Source organism: Plectropomus leopardus, chromosome 21 (genome assembly GCF_008729295.1).
Source record: "Plectropomus leopardus isolate mb chromosome 21, YSFRI_Pleo_2.0, whole genome shotgun sequence".
Classification (NCBI taxonomy): domain Eukaryota; kingdom Metazoa; phylum Chordata; class Actinopteri; order Perciformes; family Serranidae; genus Plectropomus; species Plectropomus leopardus.
In genome coordinates this window covers 1,262,118-1,286,497 of record NC_056483.1, presented here as the reverse complement: position 1 = coordinate 1,286,497, position 24,380 = coordinate 1,262,118, and the positions used below count along the sequence as shown (strand labels likewise).

At 34.6% G+C, this 24,380-nt stretch overlaps 3 protein-coding genes across 3 annotated transcripts in view; 2 read left to right on the top strand and 1 right to left on the bottom strand.

The window, feature by feature from the left end:
- The first annotated feature begins 1,048 nt into the window (after positions 1-1,048).
- Positions 1,049-4,819, top strand: lsm5 (LSM5 homolog, U6 small nuclear RNA and mRNA degradation associated). Its single transcript, XM_042510313.1, is given in 6 exon segments — positions 1,049-1,109; positions 2,876-2,897; positions 2,899-2,969; positions 3,099-3,126; positions 3,217-3,289; positions 4,568-4,819. Coding segments are annotated over 6 exon segments (402 nt in total). The 5' UTR covers positions 1,049-1,063; the 3' UTR covers positions 4,730-4,819.
- On the bottom strand, positions 4,817-10,423 carry psme2 (proteasome activator subunit 2). Its single transcript, XM_042510316.1, has 11 exons — positions 10,214-10,423; positions 9,289-9,321; positions 9,113-9,172; positions 8,943-9,029; positions 7,509-7,551; positions 7,269-7,366; positions 6,394-6,462; positions 6,237-6,304; positions 6,050-6,104; positions 5,168-5,254; positions 4,817-5,085 (listed from the first exon to the last, which is right to left on the bottom strand). Exons 1-11 carry the CDS (start codon positions 10,256-10,258, stop codon positions 5,005-5,007), a joined length of 726 nt encoding a protein of 241 aa, XP_042366250.1. The 5' UTR covers positions 10,259-10,423; the 3' UTR covers positions 4,817-5,004.
- A 1,106-nt stretch (positions 10,424-11,529) lies between these two features.
- The window catches only part of LOC121960963 (E3 ubiquitin-protein ligase RNF31-like), a 16,557-nt gene continuing 3,706 nt past the window's right edge, over positions 11,530-24,380 (top strand). Inside the window, 21 exon segments of the mRNA XM_042510868.1 lie at positions 11,530-11,696; positions 13,091-13,296; positions 14,250-14,396; positions 14,654-14,809; positions 14,913-14,969; positions 15,771-15,900; positions 16,260-16,412; positions 16,509-16,659; positions 17,610-17,761; positions 18,258-18,400; positions 18,488-18,730; positions 19,219-19,335; positions 19,337-19,561; positions 20,350-20,514; positions 20,516-20,536; positions 20,662-20,868; positions 21,374-21,547; positions 22,026-22,124; positions 23,019-23,108; positions 23,275-23,389; positions 23,846-23,958. Of these exon segments, the coding sequence (XP_042366802.1) occupies positions 13,093-13,296; positions 14,250-14,396; positions 14,654-14,809; positions 14,913-14,969; positions 15,771-15,900; positions 16,260-16,412; positions 16,509-16,659; positions 17,610-17,761; positions 18,258-18,400; positions 18,488-18,730; positions 19,219-19,335; positions 19,337-19,561; positions 20,350-20,514; positions 20,516-20,536; positions 20,662-20,868; positions 21,374-21,547; positions 22,026-22,124; positions 23,019-23,108; positions 23,275-23,389; positions 23,846-23,958 (2,862 nt within the window). The 5' untranslated portion in view covers positions 11,530-11,696; positions 13,091-13,092.

Sequence of the window (24,380 nt, the reverse complement as noted above, 5' to 3'; positions counted from 1 at the left end):
GCGAGAGGAGTCACTGCAGCGCGCTTCCGCCTTCGTCAGCTTTTGGCCACTCGTGGAGGAAACGTACAAATACTACAGTGTAAAAATACAGTGCTTGTTTGTTCTTGTGTCATAATGATTTTAAATAAATAATTACAAGGGTTTTTAATATAGTTTTCTGAACTTTTTTTCCCTTTAAAAAAAAAAAAAAACCACATCTAATAATCCACCTTTTACATTTATCTTGTTTTGCAATTTCGTAGTTTCATTTCTTCCCAAGTTATTACGTATTATTTATTTATTATTATTTATTATTTATTTATTTATTTATCTATTTATGTATTTATATTTGTTGCCAAGATGCAACTTGAGTTTTTTTTTTTTTTTTGAAAGATCTCAATCTTGTGTGTGAAAGGCATCTGAATGCACAAAAAAAACTGATGTCGATGCTGGTATTTACACACACACACACACACACACAGAAACACACGCAAACACACACACACACACACACACACACACAGAAACACACACAAACACACACACACACACTTATATATATATGTGTGTGTGTGTGTGTGTGTGTGTGTGTAAATACCAGCATCGACATCAGTTTTTTTTCAATGTGTGTGTCTATATATATGTATATACCTGGATCGACATCACTCATATAAATAATTATTATTATCATCATTTTAAAAACAATTTTATATTTTTTGTCGTTTTTAATATGTGCTAAATAAATCAAATCAACTCAATTCCACTCGAAAAATTGTCAGCAAAGACCGAATTTCCTAATTATTAAATAAATTCATAAATACATAAATAACGTGACACAGAATGCGCTTGTACGACATTTAATTAAAATTTAATTACCAATTTACATTCGCCAGCCGGACCAGCCGAACCGCATAAAACGCGGGGTGATTTATCTTGACCTCGCTCTCTCATCATCTTTGTTGCAGTCGTGTAGTGACGTCATGAATTGTTGAGAGCAAACAGCGCCGCCGTGTGGACAGAGAGTGAATTGCAGTTCGCGGCGCTCTCGTATCGATTGCTTCTGCCTGCCGCTCATTGAACGAACATGGCGGCGACTCCAGCAACAAACCCGTCTCAGCTGCTCCCGCTCGGTCTGTAAACCTGAAAAATGTCTGTTTTCTGTCTATTTTCTGTCTGTTTTATGCTTTTTAAAAACATTTATAAGTTCGTATTTAATGTGTGAGTGAAGAAGTTGGAGTAAAAAGGCGGAGAGTTCAGATATTTGGGATGTTTCGTTAGCTAGTTAGCGTTAGCATCGTGTTCCAACGCATGACTCTTTATTTTAGCTTTTAAATTATTATTAATACATTTAAACTGTTTATTTTTTTTCTTAAATCACAAACTGTTTAATTTGACTACTCTGTAGAGTCCACTTTATTATACACACTCATATCGCTCTGCGCTCAAAATAATAATATAACATGAATAATAACAATACATATAATAATAATAAATAATAATAATAATAATAAAAATAATTAAAATAATAATAATAATACCTGAAAACGCTTTAAAAAAAAATTATACATTAATATTATTTTCTACTTTGATTGAGTTTATTTTTTAAACCACCGTCCCAATTATACATATCAAATATTTATTCATTTTCAGAATTTTAACCCATTAAATGCCAGGTTTTTGTCACAAAAAAGAAAAAAAAACACTATTTTCAACATATACACGTTAAGTACTTTTTTTTTTTTTTTTACTATCACAGCCTGGGAAATGTCAAATATTAGCAGCAACTTTGATTTTTATATATTTTTTGAGCTGTGTCACACTGCTCTGCACACAAAATGCGCTTTTTAAAATCAGGATATACAAATTATTATACATTAATATGATTTTCTACTTTCATTGAACTTTTTTTTAACCAGCATCTGTCCTAATCATAAATATCAAATATTCTTTTCTTTTTTTAAATTTTAATCTTAACCCTTTAAATACCAGGTTTTTGTCATGATGCCTCTATATTTTCAGGTGAAAAAAAAACAAAACAGAAAAATTTTAATTATTTTCAATATTAAACATGCTAAGTAGTTTTATTCATTATCACAGCCTCGGATATGTCAATTATTAGCAGCAACATTGACTTTTATCTATATTTTGTGTGTGTGTGTGTGTGTGTGTGTGTGTGTGTGTGTGTGTGTGTGATTCACACTCATATTGCTCTGCAAACAAAATGCACTTTTCAAAATCATACTATGAAAAATATTATACATTAATATGATTTTCTGCCTTCATTGAGCTATTTTTGACCGACATCACTCTGCAATAATCATAAATATCAATTATTCATTCTTTCTTTTTTTTTTTTTAAACCCATGAAATGTTTTTGTCATGATGTCACAATGTTTTTATATTTATAAAAAATTTTTTTTATTTTCAACATAATAAATGCTAAGTAGATTATTACACAATTATCAGTTAATAATTATTTTCATTATGGAATAATCTGTAATTGAAAATCACTTAAATCATTTTGTCCATGAATTTGTGCAAAATGCTCATTTTATTTTGTAAGAGCCAAATTAATAAATGTCCCGGTTCGTCCGACCGGCAGCCTAAAGACGACCACCACCGAGACATCAAATCTTCACATTTTAGAAAATATCCTGCTGAAAATATTACTGAAATTATATTTATTTTTTTAAAAATAATTAATATTTATTAAAATATATTTATTATTAAAAATAATAGTTTCTTTGGATCAACTAATATTTAGCTCTAATACAAACGGTGTCGCCTACAAAAGTGTGCAAAGAAAGAAACTGAGAATTGTGCAGAAAAAACTATATAAATAATGAAATGGTTTCAAACGTTTTTGGGTTTTTTTTTTCACCTTTGGCCTTTTTAGAGCTTGTGGACAAATGTATCGGCCCGAATTCACATCGTCATGAAAACAGACAAAGAGATCGTCGGCACCCTGCTGGGTTTCGACGACTTTGTCAGTATCCTTTCCAGATTACCACCCTATTAAAAAATGATAAAAATAGCTTAAAAACACGTTAAAAAACTGCATGATTTCACTGTTTTCTCTGAATATTGTCGCAGTTTTCGTCCTTGACTCAGTGTTTTAGACATGGTCCTGGAAGATGTCACAGAATTGTGAGTACAGATTAATTTCAGCATTAAGTTCGGACATTTTTGAGGCACCTGTTTGCTGAATAAAGTAATTAATATATATTTGTGTTTCAGTGAAATCACACCAGAAGGACGAAGAATAACCAAACTGGACCAGATCCTCCTCAACGGCAACAACATCACCATGGTGTGTTCGTAAAATCCCGTTAAAATACTTAAAATCCCGGGGTTAATTAATTAATCCCGGCTTCACTTAGACGCTTTTCACAACCTGTTTATCATTTTAAAACTGAGCACTTTAGTCTGATTTCTTCCGAAAAGATTGATTTAAAGGCAGTGAGCAACTTGGTAAGAAAAATCCCATAAAAATTGCAAAAAAATTAGTAAAACATTACAAGAAAATTGCCGGAAAATTAGTTTTAGAAAAAGCTGAGATTTATTTATTTATTTATTTATTTATTTTCCAAGAGATAAATATTATTTAAGATATATATATATGTATGTATACTATTTTAAATTTTAGCATCTATTCCAGGCCATTTTCTTTTTTTTTCCAACTTTCCACTTAATTTTCTTTCTTTTGTTTTTTTTTGTACTTTCTTGCAAATTTTTGGGCCATAAGGTAGGATAGATACGATAATCCTTAATTAGTCCCACAGTGGAGGAAATTTGCATTGTTACAGCAGCAGCCAGGAGTGCACAGGATAAGTGGCAAAAGAACAATATCAACGGTAAAAAAAAAAAGAAATATTTAAAAAAATATATCAAAAAACAAGGTGCAAAATAGTATAAGCAAGGTGCATACTCGACAGTTGAAATATATATATATACATATATATATACATATATATATATATATATATACATATATATATATATATATATATATATATATATATATATATATATATATATACACACACACACACATACCAATGCTGTGTTATTTTTTGGAAGAACTCAAACCATTTTGCTCAGGTTTTTAAAGGCTTTAATGAACTGTGTGTAAGTTTTTTGGGGGATTTAATCTACCAGCAATTTCCACATTTCAACCAGGTGAAACATTCGGTTTGAATTTCTTCAGGTTTTTTACAGGTTAAAAAAAAAAAATAAAGTCACAGTCGGGGCGCTGGTGCTTTTCCTTCTGTTTTGGTAATTTCTGATCCAAACGACAAAGTCGGGCTGGGCGATATTTCATTATCTCGATATAATTTGAGTTGAGAGTAGAAATATATAAACAAAGAGAGAAACTGCCGCGGACATATTTACCGAATGAGGAAGAGCGTACCGACGACACAGGTGCAACACGGCGAGGACCTGCTCCATATGTAGATACATGTTATTGTATATTTTTATTGTATATTTTACTCTAAAGAAAATATACTTATTATATTCCATTTCTGCCAGTATACCCTCTAAAGCGCCTTAAAGGTATATTTTTTGTTGTATGTATTTATTTTCGCAGCTGATCCCGGAGGAGAAGGCCCTGAAGTCTGAGAATCATCACCGAAGGCCGACACGGTTTTGTGTTTCGATTTATGCTTTTTGTTTTGTTTGTATTTTTGATTTCGGATTATTCCTTCTCGATCTCGAGGGAGGAAAATATTTTTGTAAGATTCCTAATTGAGTATTTGTTGTAAAAAAGGTTAAATCAGAAGCGTATGAGTCACATGAGCATTTTTTTTTTTTTTTTTACAAATAAATGTGAATCACACAATTTGAAAAACTTTTATTTCTTTTTTTTAACTCGTAGTTGTACAACTTAAATTTAGTGCAAGTGTCTGTAAAAAAGAAAAACTAAATTGTCATACAACCTCAGTGACAAACCCCTGATGCAGATATTTCTGACAATAATCCGAAAATGAAGCTTGATATTGAACGTGATAAATCCGCCGTCTCCTCTCAGTACATGGACGGTTTCTCCTCTCCTTTCGGGTTGGTCAGCTTTTCCATGTTCTTGGTGAAGATGTCGAAAAGTTCGGCCTACGGTAAGAAGAAAAAAAAAGTTTTAATTATCTTCTTCCGTGGAAATATGGTGGTAAATATTTATCTAATTTTGACTCACGTAGAAGCCGCGAATATCGAGAACGATCACTCTGATCTCCGAGTAGACGGCCTCGTCCTTGTCGTGCACCAGCGAGCGGTAGTCCATCTGAAGGAAGAGAACGTTAACGCATTTAAAAAATATACGTTATTATAAAAAAACGGCTGGTGTTATAATATAAAGATAAAAACCTCAAAAAAATGTGATACAAAAAAGAAATAAATAATGCTATAATAAAAATAAAAAAATAAGTGTGGAAATAGTAATAAAAAAATTCAAATAAAAAAAAAATGTGGCATATAAAAAAAAAATCAAAGTAAAAATGGCACAAAAAAATGTAAAATAATAATTAAATAATATTAATATAAAAGTATAAAATAATATAAAACACTTTGTAAAAGCAACAAAAAATCTAAATAAGTATTATAAAATAAATGTAAAATTAATTTAAAAAAAATAAGAGATTCAAAGAGTTGGAAATAGTCCCTAAAAATATAAGTTCAAATATATATAAATACATTTAAATTTAATCAATAATGAATGAAAGGGAAAATACCATACATCCCCTAAAAGGAAAGCTATAGTTAAATTAAATGCATACCCTGAGTTAACCTTTCCTCAAAGAGTCTGGTCACCAATGAGAGAACATGTCAACCTTTTTTTTTTTTTTTTTTTTTTCTTTTTTTTTTAGAAATATTTAGGACGTACTTAAATTATGGCACAGAGAAATAACATAAATCAGACACTGGAGACACTAATATGGAGATATTATTATATAGTATAATGCTGATTAGACAGATCGGGTCATTGGTGATTCTGGTTATTTTCGTGACATTTGTTGACATAAAAATGTAGAAAATTCTCCAGACTTGTCCTTTAAGAGAGGAACATGTAAAGACTCACCACATGAGTCTCTTTGGAGGCTTTTGCAACAGCGTCTCCTCTTTCCGTAAAGTACCTGCGTAATTCAACAAATGGTTTTATAACACGGGACATGTACTCGTAAATCTGGGTCTAAAATCGTGCTTTCCTAATAGACTAAAATGCTGCAAAACAAGAAATAATTTAGGGATATTTCTATCCAGCGTACTTGTTGATGTTGGTCTGAAAACCCTCAATTTTGGTCCTAACTGCAGTGATCCTCTCCAAAACTTTTTCCTGTGTGGTGAAAAACAACATAATTAATAATTCATTAAAACAAAGTTCGGACCAACAAGTTGAACAAGTTGAGCTGGAAAAAAATGTACCTGGATGGCGACTCCGAAATCATTTCCATCTTCTATTTTGGGGATGAGGTGCTGAATCCAGCAGGAGACCTACAGAGGAAGATGTTAAATCAAAACGCCAAAACAGACACAGAATAACAAAAATAAGGGACAAAATAACCACAAAGAAACATAAAGTAACTAAAATAAGGGGCCAAAACAACCACAAGGAGACACAAAAAAACAAAAAAGGTACAAAATAATTCCAAGAGACGCAAAACAGCCACAAAAAGATGCAAAAGAACTGCAAAGAGACAGAAAATTAATATAATAAGGGGCAACAAAAAAAACAGAGACAAAATTACATCAAAAAGACACAAAACGTTTAACATTTCAGCCCTTTTCATGCCAATTAAATTCAGTGTTTTAAAAACTTTAACCAGCTCAGTGTTCATCTGCACAGTGGACAAAAGGACACAAATTGGCCAAAAACAGACCAAAAAATGACCCAAGAAGACACAAAACGACACGAAAAGACACAAAACAATCAAAAAAGACACAAAATTACCTCAAGGAGACACAAAATGACTACAAAGGATGCAAAACTACCAAAAAAAGATACAAAATAACCTTAACGAGACATAAAAACATGCAAAACTACCACAAAGAGAAACAAAAGGATCACAAAGAGATGCAAAGGAACGACAGAGAGACATAAATTAATAACAAAAAGGTACGAAATTACCAGACAGAGACAAAACAAAAGACAAAATTTCCTCCAGGAGACACATAATTATCCCAGACAGAAAAAAAATGTGTAACTACAAAGACACACAAAACAACAAAAAAGCTTTTTATCATTTTAGTGCAATTAATTTGATGTTTTCGAGAAGAAACTGTCTCAGTGATTGACTTACAGTGATCATCGTCTCCCTTATGGCGACAATCTCTGGTTTCACTTTCTCCAAAAGACTCATAATCTTCTCGTTCCCCTTGATGAAGCCACATTTTGGAGCTGTAGGAGAAATAACGAGGCGTTTTTCATCATATTGAGGTAAAGTCACTCCTTTCAGGGATCTTATTTTGGACAGATGTTTTTCCTATTGACCCAACTGTGGACTCTCGTTATTATGTAAAAACACACAAAAAAAATTTACCTTTCTTCTTTTTCTTTTCATCTCCATCATCTGTCTCCATTTCCTGTGAGATCAATTTTACATAATCAATCAATATTTTAGTTCGTCATCACAACACAAAGGCAGACATTGAACATATTTGCAACGTTACAATACCATTTAAATGATTTCTTCTCTGTAAGTGATTTTAATTATTTTAGGTGGCTTAAATATGTTTAAATGCAGCAGTACATGGACCAGCTTCTGCGTCAGTCTGCTTCTCCAAACTGGCATCAACTGTACTAAACTGACTATGGATAAGTACCTCAAACAACCTCGCTCCACGAAATCCTAAATATGTGTTCATTGCACAATGGCAGAGGCGCACCCAAAAGCTATAGGCCGAACCGCAGCTGCAGAACGGTTCAGCTCGTTTGGATTAACTGCCACTTTTAATATAAATGTCACACCTTCCAGCTACGTGTGTTTATGAAGAGCTTAATGCAGCAGGTTTGTTCGTGCAAATGTCACAAACCAGACTGTAAAAGCTACAAGGCATGTACAAATGTGTAAATAAAATCAGTATTAATTTTAAAAAGGTTTTAAAAAGGGTTTTTGTGAGATTGTGGGATGCATGCGGTCTCTCTAAAATGACTACAAAGAGAGAAAATAACAACAAAAACAAAAAAAAACCCACTATGTAACGTAACCAAAAAGAGACACAAAAGACCACAAAGAGATGCAAGATGTACAAATAAAAAGACAGAATAACCAAAGAGACACAAAATGACTATGAAGAGATGCAAAATAACCACAAAGAAATACAAAATGACTATTAACAGACTCAAAACAGACAAAAAATGACCACAAGGAGAAACACAATGACTACAAAGAGACGTAAAATTACCACAAAGAGACACAAAAAGACCATAAAGACATGCAAAGGAACAACAACAAAAAGAGACACAATAAACACAAAGACATAGAAAATGTACAAAGAGACGCAAAACAAACAAAAAAGGGACACACAAGGGACATGACAAAAAACGGACAAAATGACCAAAAAGTGGCCCAAAAAGACCACAAAGAGATACAAAATATACAAATATGGAGACAAAATAACCAAAAAGAGACACAAAATTACTTAAAGACACAAAATGACCACAAAGAGACATAAAACTACTACAAAGAGACACAAAAAGACCACAAAGACATAAAACTACTACAAAGGGACACAAAAAGACCACAAAGAGACATAAAACTACTACAAAGAGACACAAAAAGACCACAAAGACATAAAACTACTACAAAGGGACACAAAAAGACCATGAAGAAATACAAAATGACTATTAAGACTCAAATAAGACAAAAAAAATACCTCAAGGAGACACAAAACTACAACAAAGAGACATAAAACTACTACAAAGAGACAACAAAAGACCACAAAGAGATGTTGTTGGATGCGTGTAGTCTCACCTCGTCCTCTGGAGCGGGAGGGTCTGGTATGGGGATTTCCAGGGGAGCTCTGAGTGAGGACACGTCTTTGATATTGAACGCTTCATCCTAAAAAAACACAGACAGCATGAAGACATAGAGACATAAACCAAAGGTGAGACACTGTGCGTTAAAATACCGAACGTTCTGACCTTGAGTAGCGCGTCCAGCTGTACGATCTTCAGCGGGATGACGTTTGTGAACAGATTTCTCTGCCTGAAAAACATGAAATACACTAAAAAACATGCATATTTGAATAAAAGTGCTATTAAACCTAATAATAATAATAAAAATAATAAATAGCGAATAAATATTTGGCTCAACAAACCCCTTGATGCAAAGACTGTTGGAAGTTTTCCACCTGTAGGAAATAGAAAACATATATTTTAACCCTTTGAAAGCTTCACAAAATTAATTTTGTGCTGCATTCAGACACCTTTTACAAATATTTAAACCTTTAAGCTGAGCAAAATTTCTTTTAACAACGAAAATTATTTTTTTGTCAGCTAGGGAAAATTTTTATAGAAAACTATATTTGGTGTTATCATAATTATATAATTGATTTTTTAAAAACTTTATTGGGGTTTTTGTGCTAATTTTCAGGTTATTTCCTGTACTTTTTTTCACCAATGTCTTGCTAATTTGTGGGTCAAATATGGGGAATAAGACATCGAGCAACTTTGTTAGAAATGTTCCACAAATTGCAAGAAATACGTAGATTTAGAAAATAATAAAATTGAAATTATTTTTTATGAAATTATTATCATTTTAAGCAGTGCAGGTCCTGTCTTTTTTTTTAACTTTCTTATTTATTATAAATATTTTTATTTATATTTATTTATATATTTATTTATATTTTTTATTTATAATTTTTATTTATTAATTTATTTTGCTGATCTTATGATGTTTTCTTTGTTTTGTTTTACCAATTTCTTGCGAATTTCTGGGACATTTCTTTCAAAGTTGCTCACTGCCTGTTCCCCATATTTTTAAAAAAGAAATCAAGCCTGTTTGTTTAAGTTTTAAAGCTGCTGACTCATGTTACAAAAGCCTTTTGGATTTACTTTCGTTTTCCTCTCAGACGGGGACTTTCCGCCGCTTCACCGACTACAAACTGACCGTTTTAAAACATGTTAGTGTTCAATAAGTTAGAAACTATCTGCATTAAATTACCGGCCGCTCAGAGTTTTTCGGCTCGTGGATATATCACATGCAGCTCGCGGTACTTTTGCACGAAGACGAAATAAACTCACCTTCCTCGCGCTCTCTGCGCTTATTCTCAGGGTTGATGTCGACATGACTGCGCAGATTTTTCAAGTTCAAGACAGATTTTAAAAAAGTCCGTTCAGGCTTTCAGGTGAAGTCAGATTTGTACAGGTGCAGCAGAGGACAATATGGCTCACGAAGGCGATTTTTTTTTATTTCCTCATATCAAGTTTGCTTTCGAATTAATGTCGGATGATGCAGTTTGCGCCTCCCACTGTCTCACTCCTCCCCTGAAAGAAGGAGGCGTAAAGTTAGAGCCTTAAAACTTTAGTCTGAGAGCTCAGAATTAAAGACAATAATAATAATTAAAATGAGTAATTCATAACAAAAAGTACTACTACTTCTACTACTACTACTAATAATAATAATATATAATAAAAATCCGCAATTACTATTATATCCATTATTATTATATGTCATATATATTATTATTATATTAGTGTTTGTTATTAATTTTTGTATTATCATTGTCGCTTTCATCATTGTTATTATTGCGAATAATCAAAATGACAGTAATAATAATAATAATAATAATAATAATAATTGCTATTATTAATATTGTTGTCAATAATAGTGTTATTAATATAATCGTTGCAATTTATTATTGTTATTATGAATACTAAAAACAACAACAATAAAAATAATAATAACAGTAATTAAAATAATAACAACAATAATATTAATACTGGTACTACTACTAATAGTAATAATAATAAAAACAACAATATGTATTATTATTATTATTATCATTATTCTATGTATTTCATATTATTATTATATTACTATTGTTATTATTAGTTTTTTTAGTATTATCGTTGTTGCATTTTCATTCTTGTTATTTTTGTGAATAATAAAATTACAATAAATATGACAATAATAATAATAATAATAATAATAATAATAATAATATTATTATTATTATTATTATTATATTATTATTATTATTTAAAACATTGTTGTTGTCAATAATAGTGTTGTAATTAATAGCCCTTTTGCAATTATCATAATTGTTATTATAAATACTAAAAAACAACAACAACAACAATAATAATAACTATTACTTTATAATATATTATGCTTATTATGATTATGATTTTATACTTGTGGTTTTCAATTAGTCTCTGACTCCTGCAAAGAAGGAGTTTTTCCTAACTTTAGTGTCAGAGTCTCTTTTTTGCTTTTTTGTTTTCTTATTTAAGAGTATTAAAATTCTGCCCACTTGTGGAAATCCTGCTTTTATTTTGGAAAAATATAATGGTTACCGGAAGTAGAAGCGGAAGTTCCGCAGTTTGAAGCTAGCTTAGCTCTGTTAGCTTCCGAGACAACACAAACCAGAGCGAGCAGCAAACGAAACACTTAAAATGTGGTTAAAATCTCTTTATTTCTGTTAACAGAAACATAAAATACTTTCGACTTTCACACCGAAGCACCGAATAACCGTCGAGGCTCGTGCCGACGGTTGCTGAGCAGGTATGTTAGTTCTTAGTAACTAAAAGTTTCGGTTTCTAGCAGCAGAGGTTGTTGTCTGTGTTTGTTTGCTAGCTTACACTTTAAAACTAACGGCTAAAACCGGTTTATTTACGTTTTATGGTGAAGAAACGTCACTAAAAGCGTAGTTTTTGTGTTTATTATTTCATATTTAGTTGTTAACTGCTGTGACGTTCATGAGAGTGAAACTATGATTAGCTCGGACTTTCCAACTGGCGTCATATGGTGAAATAAAACTGAAATAGTTGAGGGCGCTTTATCTCAAAATAACATTTAGCTTTACTGACAACCTGTTATTAAAGCAAATAGTTTGCATTTACAGATAATTTTTTATTATTATCATAGTACTTTAAAATAATAATGATAATAACAGAAAACAAACCCTGGCACACTGTAGTGTAAATAGTTACTAGTTTTGATCTCTTGTCTACAGATGTATTTTTTTTGTTTGCCTCTCTATTTATATTCTACCTCATGTGATTTTATCGTTTTTATTTATTTAGCTATTCCTCTTTTTTCTGTTTCCCACCTATTTATTCACTCTATTTAATTTTGATTTACTTATTTTTAATTCTTACTATGCAATATTATCATGTTACTGCAAATTTAAACAATAAGATATATTGAGATTTATTACCTTTCTTCAACTGGTAATTATGTCCTCAAAGAAAAACTCTGTCAACATCTGTTTTACGTAATAAGAAGATAAAGTTTTGAGTCCATTCGTCTGCCTTTAATAATTTTTATCCCAGCAATCTGAATCTAGTGCATTTAAGAAAAGCAATTTATTTTATTGCTGCCAAAGGTTTAATTTGTAAAACCAGATACTTGTCGTCAGTGTATCACGTTTTTCCCCCGCCCCTGGAAATACAGTTAATTCTACAGTACAGAAAATGTCATTTTACACGTCAACTAATTTTTCTTACATGATATTTAAGTTGTTCTGATTGACTCTAGGTACTTTACATTAGTTCTTTCTATCTGTAATGAGTGCAAATTCACATTATTTGGCTGTTTGTACTATATCATACTGCACAGTGTGGCTATATTTATGTGTGCATAAGGGTATATACGCATTTTTGCAATTTCATGTTCCTTTTTTTCTATTCTTCCTGTCATCCATGTTTTATCCATATTGTGTTAAGTTGTTGTTTTTATATGTTTATGTCTTAATATGAATTAATGCCAGGGAGCATGCAGGAACCGTCACCTCTGTGGTAATTGAATTAAATATTTATGGGAGTATAATCATGACAGTGTGCAGATTTTGTTTTTTTCTTTCTTCTCTTGTACAATGTCTTGTCCAGCATCGAGTTTTTTGTTTCTGGATGTGCGTGCTTTTGTGAACTTTTTGTATCATCTCTCTGCTCTGACAGCGATGAGCACCAGCCCTGCGTCTGTCCAGATGGACGAGGTCCGGAGGAGATCTCAGTCCCTCCTGTCCTCCTCAGGTTCAGCCCAGGATGTGAAGGCGGAGGTGCAGACCATGGCCGGCCTCCCGCTGCCTCTGTCAGAAAAGTACCGCCACCTCGGTGCGGAGGCCATGCTGAGGGAGAACACGGCCTGCCGCAACAGACAGGAGGTGAAGTTTTCTGCTCAGATAGATATTTTTTCTGACGCACCATGAACATAAGAACATTAACCCCTTGAAACCTGTGGAGATTGGCTTGATTTTTTCCCCCAAAAAATACAAAATAAATAAATGTGCACCTTAACAAGAAATGGCTCAAAAATTAGCAAATTGATTTTGGGAGTAGTCAGTATGCTTTAATGATAAACAGAAAACAGGCTTAAATCACTTCATCTTGTTCAGATAAGACGTGTTTCTGATATGTGACCACCAAGGGGCATGAAAACTCAAAAATACAAATGCATAGCAACACAGAGCCTCAGTAATCAGCTGTGTAAACATGAGATAATGCAAATAATTGAAAATGACTTAATAAAAACAGTATCAATATTTTACACAATTTTTAAAAAAAAGACTGATTGATTTGGAATTGTATTTTATTTTATTTTATTCTTGGTGTGTTTTTCAGATTTTTTGTCTTTGTTTTTGCCTTTATTTCTTATTTTTATTTTTGCCAGGTGCCACCGAATTTAATATAATTAACTTATTACATTAATGTAATATTCTAACTCTATTTTATTCAGGTGAACTGAAATGAAGCTCTTACATATTACACAGCTGATCAGATAACGAATCTTCTTTAATACAGAGTATTAAGTCTGCTTTTGGTGTTATTTCTTTTTAACCTTTTCTTTTAAGACAAATGATTTTTTTCCAGGGACGGATTTGTTGTTATGTTGGAGAAAAAATGTGCACTTTAAAAAGATAAAAGCACTCACATCAATTAAAATAATGGAATTTGGAAACATAAATAAACACAAAAAACCTGCCTGCAAATTTGGATCGGCTGCATTCACATTGTCTCATTGAAAACAAACAAAGGCTCAGTTTCATGGTGCAGTAGGTCGATGAAGCAATTTTAATGGCATTACTAACTCATACAAATAATTTTGTCTTTACTTCAGGTTCTGGATTCTTTGAGTAGACTGGTCAAGGCCTTGAGTATCCTGGAAAAGTACGGCTGTAACCTGACCAGTCCCGCCAGGCCGAGATACTGGAGGAGCGTCAAGCACAACAACCCCGTCTTCAGAACCACGGTGGACGCCGTGAAGGTGAGTATAATAATACATTTCTTTATGCATTTCTTTTTTATTCCATAAATAATGGGTCATTCAAAGTACATCATGGGGTCAACTTTTTGCCATCAGCGTGCTCCGACAATGCAAGGCTCACTACAGAAGTCTGTTATTGACATGGACATTTAAGAAATAGGATGGTCTATGTCTTAACATATTTTACATATAAATAACTGCATATTTTTTCAGGTGAAGGTCAGTCAACTTTTTGATTTTAATCATGTTTTTTTTAGGGAGGCCGCAGAGTTTTGTATCTGTACGGTTACACCAATCAGCAGATAGACGGCCTCAGTTTCCCCGACGACGTCACTGAACCAGACACTGCGGAAGTTGCCGCAGTGACGCTGGAGGTCATGACGTTACGCTCGGAGGTGGACATGCTCATTAAGGTTTGTATATGTTTGTAAGCAGCCATATAAATACCTTAAATATCAGCTGTTTTTGTGTAAAAAAATTCACCATGTTTCACGTCTTATACCTTTGTTCGCTTAGGGCACCCACCGTCACCCAGAACACTTCAAAGACATCATCCCATTCATCATCCAGGAGGTCTGTACAAACGTCTCCAGTGCTTCCTCGTATCTGTGTCAGCGCTGTTACAATATTTTACTACTTTTAGTGAGCAGCAGTAGATTTGTAATCTGCTGCAGCATTTTGATACAGAGTTCCCACAGTGGGAAACTTGAAAAAGTAATTTAATTTCAAAATCACCGTATTTTCTAATTTTAGTTTACCATCACAAACGTTTTCTAAATTATATTCCTGAAAATATGTTGGAACCCTGTAGATGTTAATATTTTGATATTTATATCAACTACTGCCCCTCTTTGTAAAATTGGGTATTGTACACTTCAAATGGTACTTTTATGTCTTTTATGTCTGTCTTTTATGTTCACAATTTTTTCCTTCATATAGTTTTGAAGACAGTAACAGAAATTACTTAAAGTTAAACAAATATGCCCATACCACATTCATTCACAGCTCTTAAAACAATATGTAACAAAAGTCATTCAAACTGTATTTTTCTGAAAATTAAAGGAAAGCTTAAGTTAAGTGATATTATTATTTGTTTTTATTATCATGAATGTGAATTTTCTGCAAAGGTGACCTGATTTGAAAACACATAGGATAAAATTAAGTAAATAAATAATACTTGACTATATATATATAAATAAATAAAAAGATTTCCTTAAAATGGGCACTGGAAAAGCTACAAAAAGTCAATGTTAAACCTACTGACACTTAAAGCAAATTTTATTGTTTCACTGCAATTTCTAATTTCTAATTTATATTTTTTCTGTCTGCTGCACATTAATTTGTTTATGTTTAATGTGTTGTTTGTTTCTTCAGGATCAGCTGGTGAGCGATGCCGTGGTTATTCTGCCCGGAGAGGAGCAGCCGGCGAACAAACCCCAGGTTCTGTCTCTTCCACCCAAACCGGCTCTGAACCCCAGAGAGCAACCTCTGAAACCATCGGCAGGTGAGCTGTTGTTGGCAAATATGTAGATTTAATCTACAATTGCAAATGTCGTTAGAAAAGAAGTTTACACTTAATAAAACATTTGTAAGAAGTAAAAAAGGGGGGAAATTGTAAAAAAAAAAAAAAAGTCAACCAAAACATTATTTGTGACAATGATTTTTCGATATATGTATTTTTATTTTATTTTTATTATGAATCACTGCATATCAAAATCTGTGTCCTTTGATGCCAGTGTTGTATTTTTTATTTAAAAATAACAATTGAATGAACATAAAGAAAAAAACATGTTCACCATGTTGTACCTTAGAGCCTAAAAATACTCACTATCTTTCTTCTCTGTTTCTCTCCGGGTTCTCCAGCAGTGAGTGAGTGTAATTTGTGTGGCGCTGCTTCGTCTCTGGTTTGCCCGTCTTGTGAGAATCAAGCTTTCTGCGATGCATGCGATGACCTTTTTCACCGCCACCCCACCAGAACCAATCACAAGAGAGACAAAATGCAGAAAACCAAACAGGGTATGCCACATTACAATTTAAACATGAATACAACATTGTTTTTGTTGTTGTTTGTGTTTTTTAACTTTTATTTTGTCGTTGTGTTTGCTCCTGTAGAGACCTGCACCATCTGTGGGGTCTCTGCTGTGCACGCTCAGTGCTCCACCTGCGTCCAGAGGCTGTGTGATAACTGCGACAAGCTTTTCCATTCTCACCCTGACCGCAAAGGACATACAAGAACTATTATCACACCAGCCAAAACATCCAGGTGAGGAGAAAAGGGAAATTAAAGTCACTGATAGGTTTTTTTTCTTGGTTTGGCAGCTGTTTGGTCTAATTATCAAAAACCAAGAAGTTTTGATTTGTTCACCCTCCATTTTTCCTGCTCTGCCAAAGTCGATACTTAGCATTTGCATTCATAAACAACATCCAGAGTTCTCCTAAAAATAATTAAAATCTTCCAAAATTGTGGGAATCTAAAAAAAAAAAACACAACTCAATATAAAGAATAAATTTCAGAGGGTTATTGACCAGCAGCCGATGGAAAAAATAAAGCCAAATTTCAAACCACAGTTAGCCACTGCATTCATTTAAAAACATGTGATAATAAAACATTTGCCAGATTTATACAGAATTGCCTTATTTCTTTTGCAGATTTTAGAGTTTTTAATTGACTCCACTTGACTCACCCTGTATCTGCAAAAGTTAGATTTGAGAAGTAGATCTGTAAGGTTTTTTTGGCTTTGATCCCAAACTGTTTTGTTTGATATTTTATTTAGACATAAAAACACCAGTCATTAAAAGTGCTGGAATCCATATATTTTGTGCAACAATGTAAATCAAGGGTCTTTTTTTAACATCCATAAATAGGATCTGTTTCGCTGTCTGCATGTGTCTCATGCAGTTTTGTCTTCATTTCAGAAGCCACCTGCCTCAAGAAAGTGCACCGTTTACATGCGTGCATGAGTGACTGAAGTCAAATGATGCAGCTAAAATCAAGCAAATCTGTGCCTTAAACTTCGCCATGTTGAGTCCTTGAATTTTAGTGAATTGGGCCACAGAAGTAATTTAAAAGCCCTTGAATTTGATGTTTAAGAAAGTGTGGTAACCCTGTTAAATTAATGAATGATTACAAAGACGTTGCAGTGCCATTAGAAGAGGAGCAGCTGCTGGACTGTGCTGTGGATGTAATTTCATTGTTATTCTGTCATCTTTCAGTCCGTCCCTGTCACCGTGGGAGTGTGCTCATTGCACTACAGTGAACGAGATGCGAGCCGTCCTCTGCACGACCTGCGAGCGACCTCGACTCGCCACGGCTGCATCCACTGTTCAAGAGAGCCCGATGTCAGTTCCCACATCTCCCAACACAGGTGATGCATGTATATTTAAAACATAATAATAACATTTCTTTATACAGCACTTTTCAAGACTAAGTTTCAAAGTGCTTTTAAAGGGGAAAAGAGAAGTCAGAAAATTCATTAAATTTCATTAGAATCATTATTTTTTCCAGATATTGTCTGCTCGATATCCCATTAAAAAAGAGTAAATGATAATAAAAATAAAAATGTGGTGTATTGGAGCACCGAGTGAGTCACATGTGCTGGGTGGTTTTTTGTATTTCGTACATTTTTAAAAAAGAGCTGGGTGATATAAAAAAAATGAAGCAGATGAGGCATATTGCATATGAGACAAATGTTTGCATTAAATCTAAAAGATCTACTTAGTTTTTCATCTTAATTAGTTTCACAACGTTGTTGCATGGGCTGTAATTATAGTCTTTTTGAATACAGTGGTGTTCATGGTGTTGACATAAAGAAAGATATGTGCAGAGGTTTGATTGAGTTGTGTCTGTGCTCCGTCCCTCAGAGTGGCAGTGTAAGAGCTGCACGGTTGTGAATCAGGGCAGCAGCATCCTCTGTGAGGTGTGTGAGCGCCCTCGTCTGGCCACTCGACCACCTGTCGCACCAGTGCTGTCCAACCCAGGATCTCTGTCTGACTCTGGAACAAAGGTATCTTTATTTTCCATATTTTATTCTAGTTTCAGCAATTTAACACATATAATTTAATTCTCCCTCCTTTTTCTTCTTCTCTCACAGTGGATGTGTCAGTTCTGCACCTACGTTAACAGCAGTCCCTCCGTGGTGTGTGAGATGTGCAACCTGTCGAGTAAGGACTCTGCTGGAGTTTCTCTGCCTCAGTCTCTCCAGCAGACTCCGTCCAGCACCAAAGAACAACCGCAGCCGAGTGTGAGGCCCCAGCCGAAGCCCAGAGTCAACATGGAGTTAAAAAGACAGAAGATGATGAGGGAGGACGGCCTCTCGCTCATCAACCAGATCAGAGTAGGTCGACACAGATGCATCTCACAAACAAGTAACCCAGGAAATAATTAAAAATTCTAATTTTATTTTTAAATAGATTAGCAAGGAAACTGTGCATACATCTGTTGCTCATCTCAGTTGTCTGCAGTCAAAAACAATAATTCTGAAACAATGCAGTATGCAGATATTTTTTTCATGTAAACAATCTTTTGTTTGGTCAATAAAACATCTGAAAAGAGTGAAAATGCCCATGGTGACATTTTCATGTTGCCTTTTTTGCTCAGCCAGCAGTCCAAACTCAAAATATACTTAGTTTGCTTTACAATATAAGACAGGTAAAAAAAAAAAATTAAAATATAAAAAAAAAAGCAATTCCTCCTACCAAAAGCAGGAACCATAAAATATTTTACATTTCTGCTTGAAAAATTGCATCAGTCGGTGGACTTCACAGTATCAAAATGTTAAGTTTGAGGAAACAAACGAGGATTCATCCTGTTTCTTCTTCTTAGGAAGCAGAAAAGCGAGGTGTCAGTGCCGAGGAGGTGTACGCAGCCATCTGCGTGTGCGGCGGCAGCAACACGAACCCCTGCGACTGGCTGTCCTCAGAGCTGCCGCACCTGCTGGAACGAAATCTGCGCCATGGCGGCTTCTGTCCAGCTCAACTACAAAGCAAGGGATTCTGGGATACAGCCCATGGTGGAGAGAGACGGAGAGGAGGCGGAGGAGAGCGGTCCCAGTGTCCCAGGTGAAGGCGTGAAGCTGTCCCGAGCTGAGGCCAAGCTGGCCTGGCTGTCAGCGGGAGGAGACACAGACAGAGCCGTGAGACAGGTGCTCAGAGACAGACAGTCCAAGGTAGGACAGTGTAAACTGACTGCTAAAACACAGTCCACCTAAAAACATGTATTTCTGCCAAACATGGAGGAGGCTTTAGCTGTAACTTCTCCATTATGCACCAACATTTTCAACCTTTGTCTTCGCTGCTAGATTAGTTTGAGACAGATTTATGTTTTGGCACCAAAACTTATGACCACAGGATATGACCACATTACAGTGCACTCAATTTGTCTAAACAGATGTCTGCATATGATTTTAGAATTTTTAGGTGATGACATGTTTTTTTGTATCAGAAGAGTTCTGGTTTTTGTTTGGAGTCAGAGATTTGACCAATCGCGTTTCAGAAACAGGCCAACAGTGCTTGTGTAGAGGCTGAACGCATTAGTTCAAGTGCAATTTCTGCAGTGTTTTATTGGTTATTTGTTAGTTGTGTACTTTTAAATTAATCTGCATAATAGGCAGATATCTGATGATAAAGATTAGCTGATATTACTGGCGCACAGAAGAAAAAAGTCTTGGCTCAGAGATTGCTCTGGCTTTATGAAATATCTGCCCTCATGCCCAGAGGCTTTATGTTTGTCAGATCGATAGCTGATGGGTTCCCTGATTTGTGTAGGAGATAAATGTCCGTTACATTCGAGTGAAACAGAACAGCAAATGCTTTAAAGTCTGATGGTGTCATACAGTCACATGTCAAGAGAAATTGGCTTACTTTTACTTAAGATCCGAGTACTTTTTCTTCCACCGCTGGGTATAAAATTTAATGTGCATGTAGCTGTAATTTTCCTCCCTGTTTGTGTGTGCAGATGAAGGAGCTGCACTCTCTGGGCTTCAGAGACGTGTTTCAGTGTGAGGAGGCCCTGCGGCTGAGTGGAGGAGAGGTGAAGGAGGCTTTGTCTCTGCTGCAGCGCCCTCTGCTGGAGCCGTTTCACCAGCGAATCTGGGCCGACCAGCCAGAGCCGCCGATCGATCCCAAAACACCCAGACAAACAGGTTTTGGCTTCACGGCAAATCGCCTGAGGGCTTTCATACCTCATAAATGACTTTGCACAATGTGTTTTATTTTCCAGCCTTTGCTTTCGCATTAACTCCTCGTTGTCTTTGTGTGCTCTCTGCAGAGGATATGCAGGCGTCTGCTGGCACTGTACGACCTGCCCAGCTGGGGGCGCTGCGAGCTCGTTCTCTCACTGCTCCAAGAGCCAGACGTCACCTACTCCCTGGAGGATGTCGTGCAAGCCGTGAAGGAGTCACACGACAAGGATTTCATCAGGCGTCTCCTCAACAACAATTGCCCCTGCTGCCTGAGCATCTTCCCACGAAGCAAGGTGGGTCAAAAGTTTACACCAGAGTGATTTCAGTCATGGTTTAACAAGCAGACTGCAGAAAATTGTTTTAGATTTGTCCTCTCTAATGAAGTATTTCATACAATGAAGTCACTTTTTTATCTTACAATTGTTTGTCTATCCATAATAAATATTGTATCTTCGTATTGCATTTTTTTTTTCAAGGGACTACTACTGAAAACTAGCTCCCAGGTGACTTGTGTGCGTTCACATTTGTTTAAATGTGAATTAATGTACATTGTCACTTCTTAAATATATAAATTACAATTACAAGGTCCAAATTTAAATTTTTACATTATATTGTTTGCTTTCTTGCTGCCTTTAAATACATTTTCTTGAAAAGAATATATAAGAAACCCAAGTACAGCTAATGACAGAGTCAAGTAATGAATTTAAAAAAAATGTTAAACAAATAAAATGCATGCTTGTGTTTCAGAGTTCAACATTTCCTGCACATCTGTTAATTTCATCTACTTCTTCTCTCCAGATGCAGTCTCTGACTTCCTGTCAGTGCTCCGTGTGCCATGAGTGCTTCGGGCAGCACTTCACCATCGCCGTGCGGGACAAACACATCAGAGACATGGTGTGTCCCGTCTGCGGCGAGCCAGACATCAACGACCCCGAGCAACTGGACAGCTACTTTTCCACGTTGGACATACAGGTACCCCGAGAGGGAAACATGACATATTCATTGTCTATACAAGAGTTCTGATTATCCGTATAAGAATATAAAGATAAATGATAAATTGTTCTCTTTTTGTTCTGTATGCAATTGTAAGCAGACAATTATTATTATTATTTATTTATTTTTTAACAAAGACTTATCAGAATCTTAACCCTAACCACAGCCATTTATGAAACAGTAGAAATTTTCTGTTACAATTGGAAAATAAGAGAAAATTAAATAAAATACAATAATCCCAGATAGAACATTAGTAAACATAGGGCCAAGCACTAAGATCAAGCAGAATTAATGAGAAGAATAAATTAATAAAAAAAATAAATAAGAAAAATCAAAAATAAAATTTAAAAAAGAAATAATAGGAAAAATAAACAAATTTTAAAAAGTAAATAGGGGTTTCAAAAAAAGTAAAAGAAATACAAATAATTTAAAAACAAAAAACTCTTTGTTTTTCCAGCTGCGGGACTGCCTGGAGACTGACGTGTACGACCTGTTTCATAAAAAACTGACTGAGCACGCTCTGATGAAAGACCCAAAGTTCCTGTGGTGCTGCCATGTGAGTTCATCAATAATCAGTCCATCTGTTGTTCTTGTTGTTTGTTGCTTTATCAGCTCTTACAATCTCATTTCCTTCTCCACCTGTAGTTTGCATACCCTGCTTTGCATGTTTATTTCTCTTTTTTATTATTTTTAACTCTGTTCAGCTGCTTGAGTTCAGTGTGGTTGAATTCACACTGTGATTAAACACAAAAGGGAAATTGAGGAGAAAAAACAAGATGCATCAAGTGACAAAGAATAGCAGTTTAAGTAACACTGGTACTTTTACTCATTAGGTGAAAGTGAGATGGTGTAAAAAGTATTCACAACATACAACAAATGCTATTATTCAGACATTAAATTAAAACATGCATGCAACTGCTGCCATTTGTAAAGATTAATTATAAGTTACTTTTCGCGTTTTAGTGACTTTATAGCGACTCCCTGAATGCTGCTCTGCCCTCGCTGCCTCTTTTTTTCTGTCACCATCATGGTATTATTAAACATTTAAATAATCCACTATTGATTTATGAATCCATGGTATCTGCATCATGATGCATGTAAGAATCAATTGTTTCCATGACTGTTAGACCGCAGTTATTGACTTTATTTCTTATGTCTTTTTGTAGAGTAATTTTTTTAAGAAAATCTGTTCATATTGTTATCATTGTCCTTGTTGACATTTCTCCTCTAAACACAAACAAAATCAACACAGTGTGAACATCAAACTTTCCAAAAGAGAAATCCAAGGAGGAAATTATGAAAAGATAAATAAATTACCATAAAAAAATGTAAAAACTATAGAAATTCTGCGATTAATCAAGTTAAAAAAATGTATAATTTGCCAACCCTGATATTTACATAAAGTGTGGTCTAAAGGATTAGACTTTGATAATGTTTCTGTCCTCCTCAGTGCACGTCCGGGTTTATCAACGACGGAGACCAGCTGAAGGTCACCTGCCCGTCCTGCCGCAGGAGCTTTTGTGCTCAGTGCAAGAAACCTGTGAGTAAAAGTAATTCATGTTACCATTTTTAGGAGGCCCTGTCTTACATTTGATAAAAGAGAATGAAAAGCCTCATCCTGTTTTTAAGGAATTCAGCCTTGAAACTTTGGCAGCTCTTCACTGTGCAGGAGGTTTAACTCATGAACTCCTTCTCTCTGATCTCAGTGGGAGCCGCAGCACCAGGATCTGTCCTGTGAGCAGTTCCAGCAGTGGAAGAGGGACAACGATCCCGAGTACCAGAGGCAGGGCCTGGCCGGCTTCCTGAGAGACAACGGCATCAGTGAGGACACTTTCTTTTTTTATTTTTTGGGAGTTTATATTGCAAAACATACTCAGAAAAGCAGTTTCATTTCCTGTGCAGTCAACAGATTTTTTTTCTTATTTTCTTATTATTTATTATACAATTTTAAGGCATCATCTGTGCTTAAAGTATTTCCATTTTTACCACTTTAAACTTCTGCTCCTATACATTTCAGAGAGCACCAGCTATTAGAATAATTACTGAGATATGCTCTGCTGTATAATGTCCACAAATTTTAATCCAAAAACAATTTAAATAAAAACAAAAAAACATTTTCTGTCAAACAATTTATCAATATTTGACTTTTATAATTGCAACTTAAAAACATAATTTTAAAGAGTATTGCACAGTATATATATATATTACATTTTACTAATATTGTGAATGTGTTGTGGGATAAACAGATTAATCAGTGTGTGGTTTGTCCTCTTGCAGCCTGTCCTCACTGCCGGTTCCAGTACGCTCTGACGAAAGGCGGCTGCATGCACTTTAGCTGCTCCCAGTGCAGGTACCAGTTCTGCAGCGGCTGCAACAACCCCTACCACAAGGTGAGATCCGAATACACCATCAAGATATAAAAGGTCTCAGTTTGAATTTCTGAATCACCAAAATCCACTTGCTTTATGTGCCTGCACCGTGGTTTGCACAGATCTCTGACATCCTTGATTGTGAGGGAAATTTTAGAGAAAGTTTTTAAAATTAGTGTGAATAAATTAATTTGATTTGCAAGTAATTGTGGTGCTCCAGTTTTCCTTCATATCCTTCTTTTGCCAGTATGGGTGTGAAATACGTCTTAAATTCGACTCGTATTATCTTAAAAATTCGTAAATATTTTGGGAGCAATGAGCAAACACTGCCGCTGCCTTCATGTCTGCAGATACAAGCATGTTTATATCTGCAGTGGTTTATCAACCAATTATCAAAAATTTTTCTTCTGTGTTGTATATATATTGTATATATTTATATATAT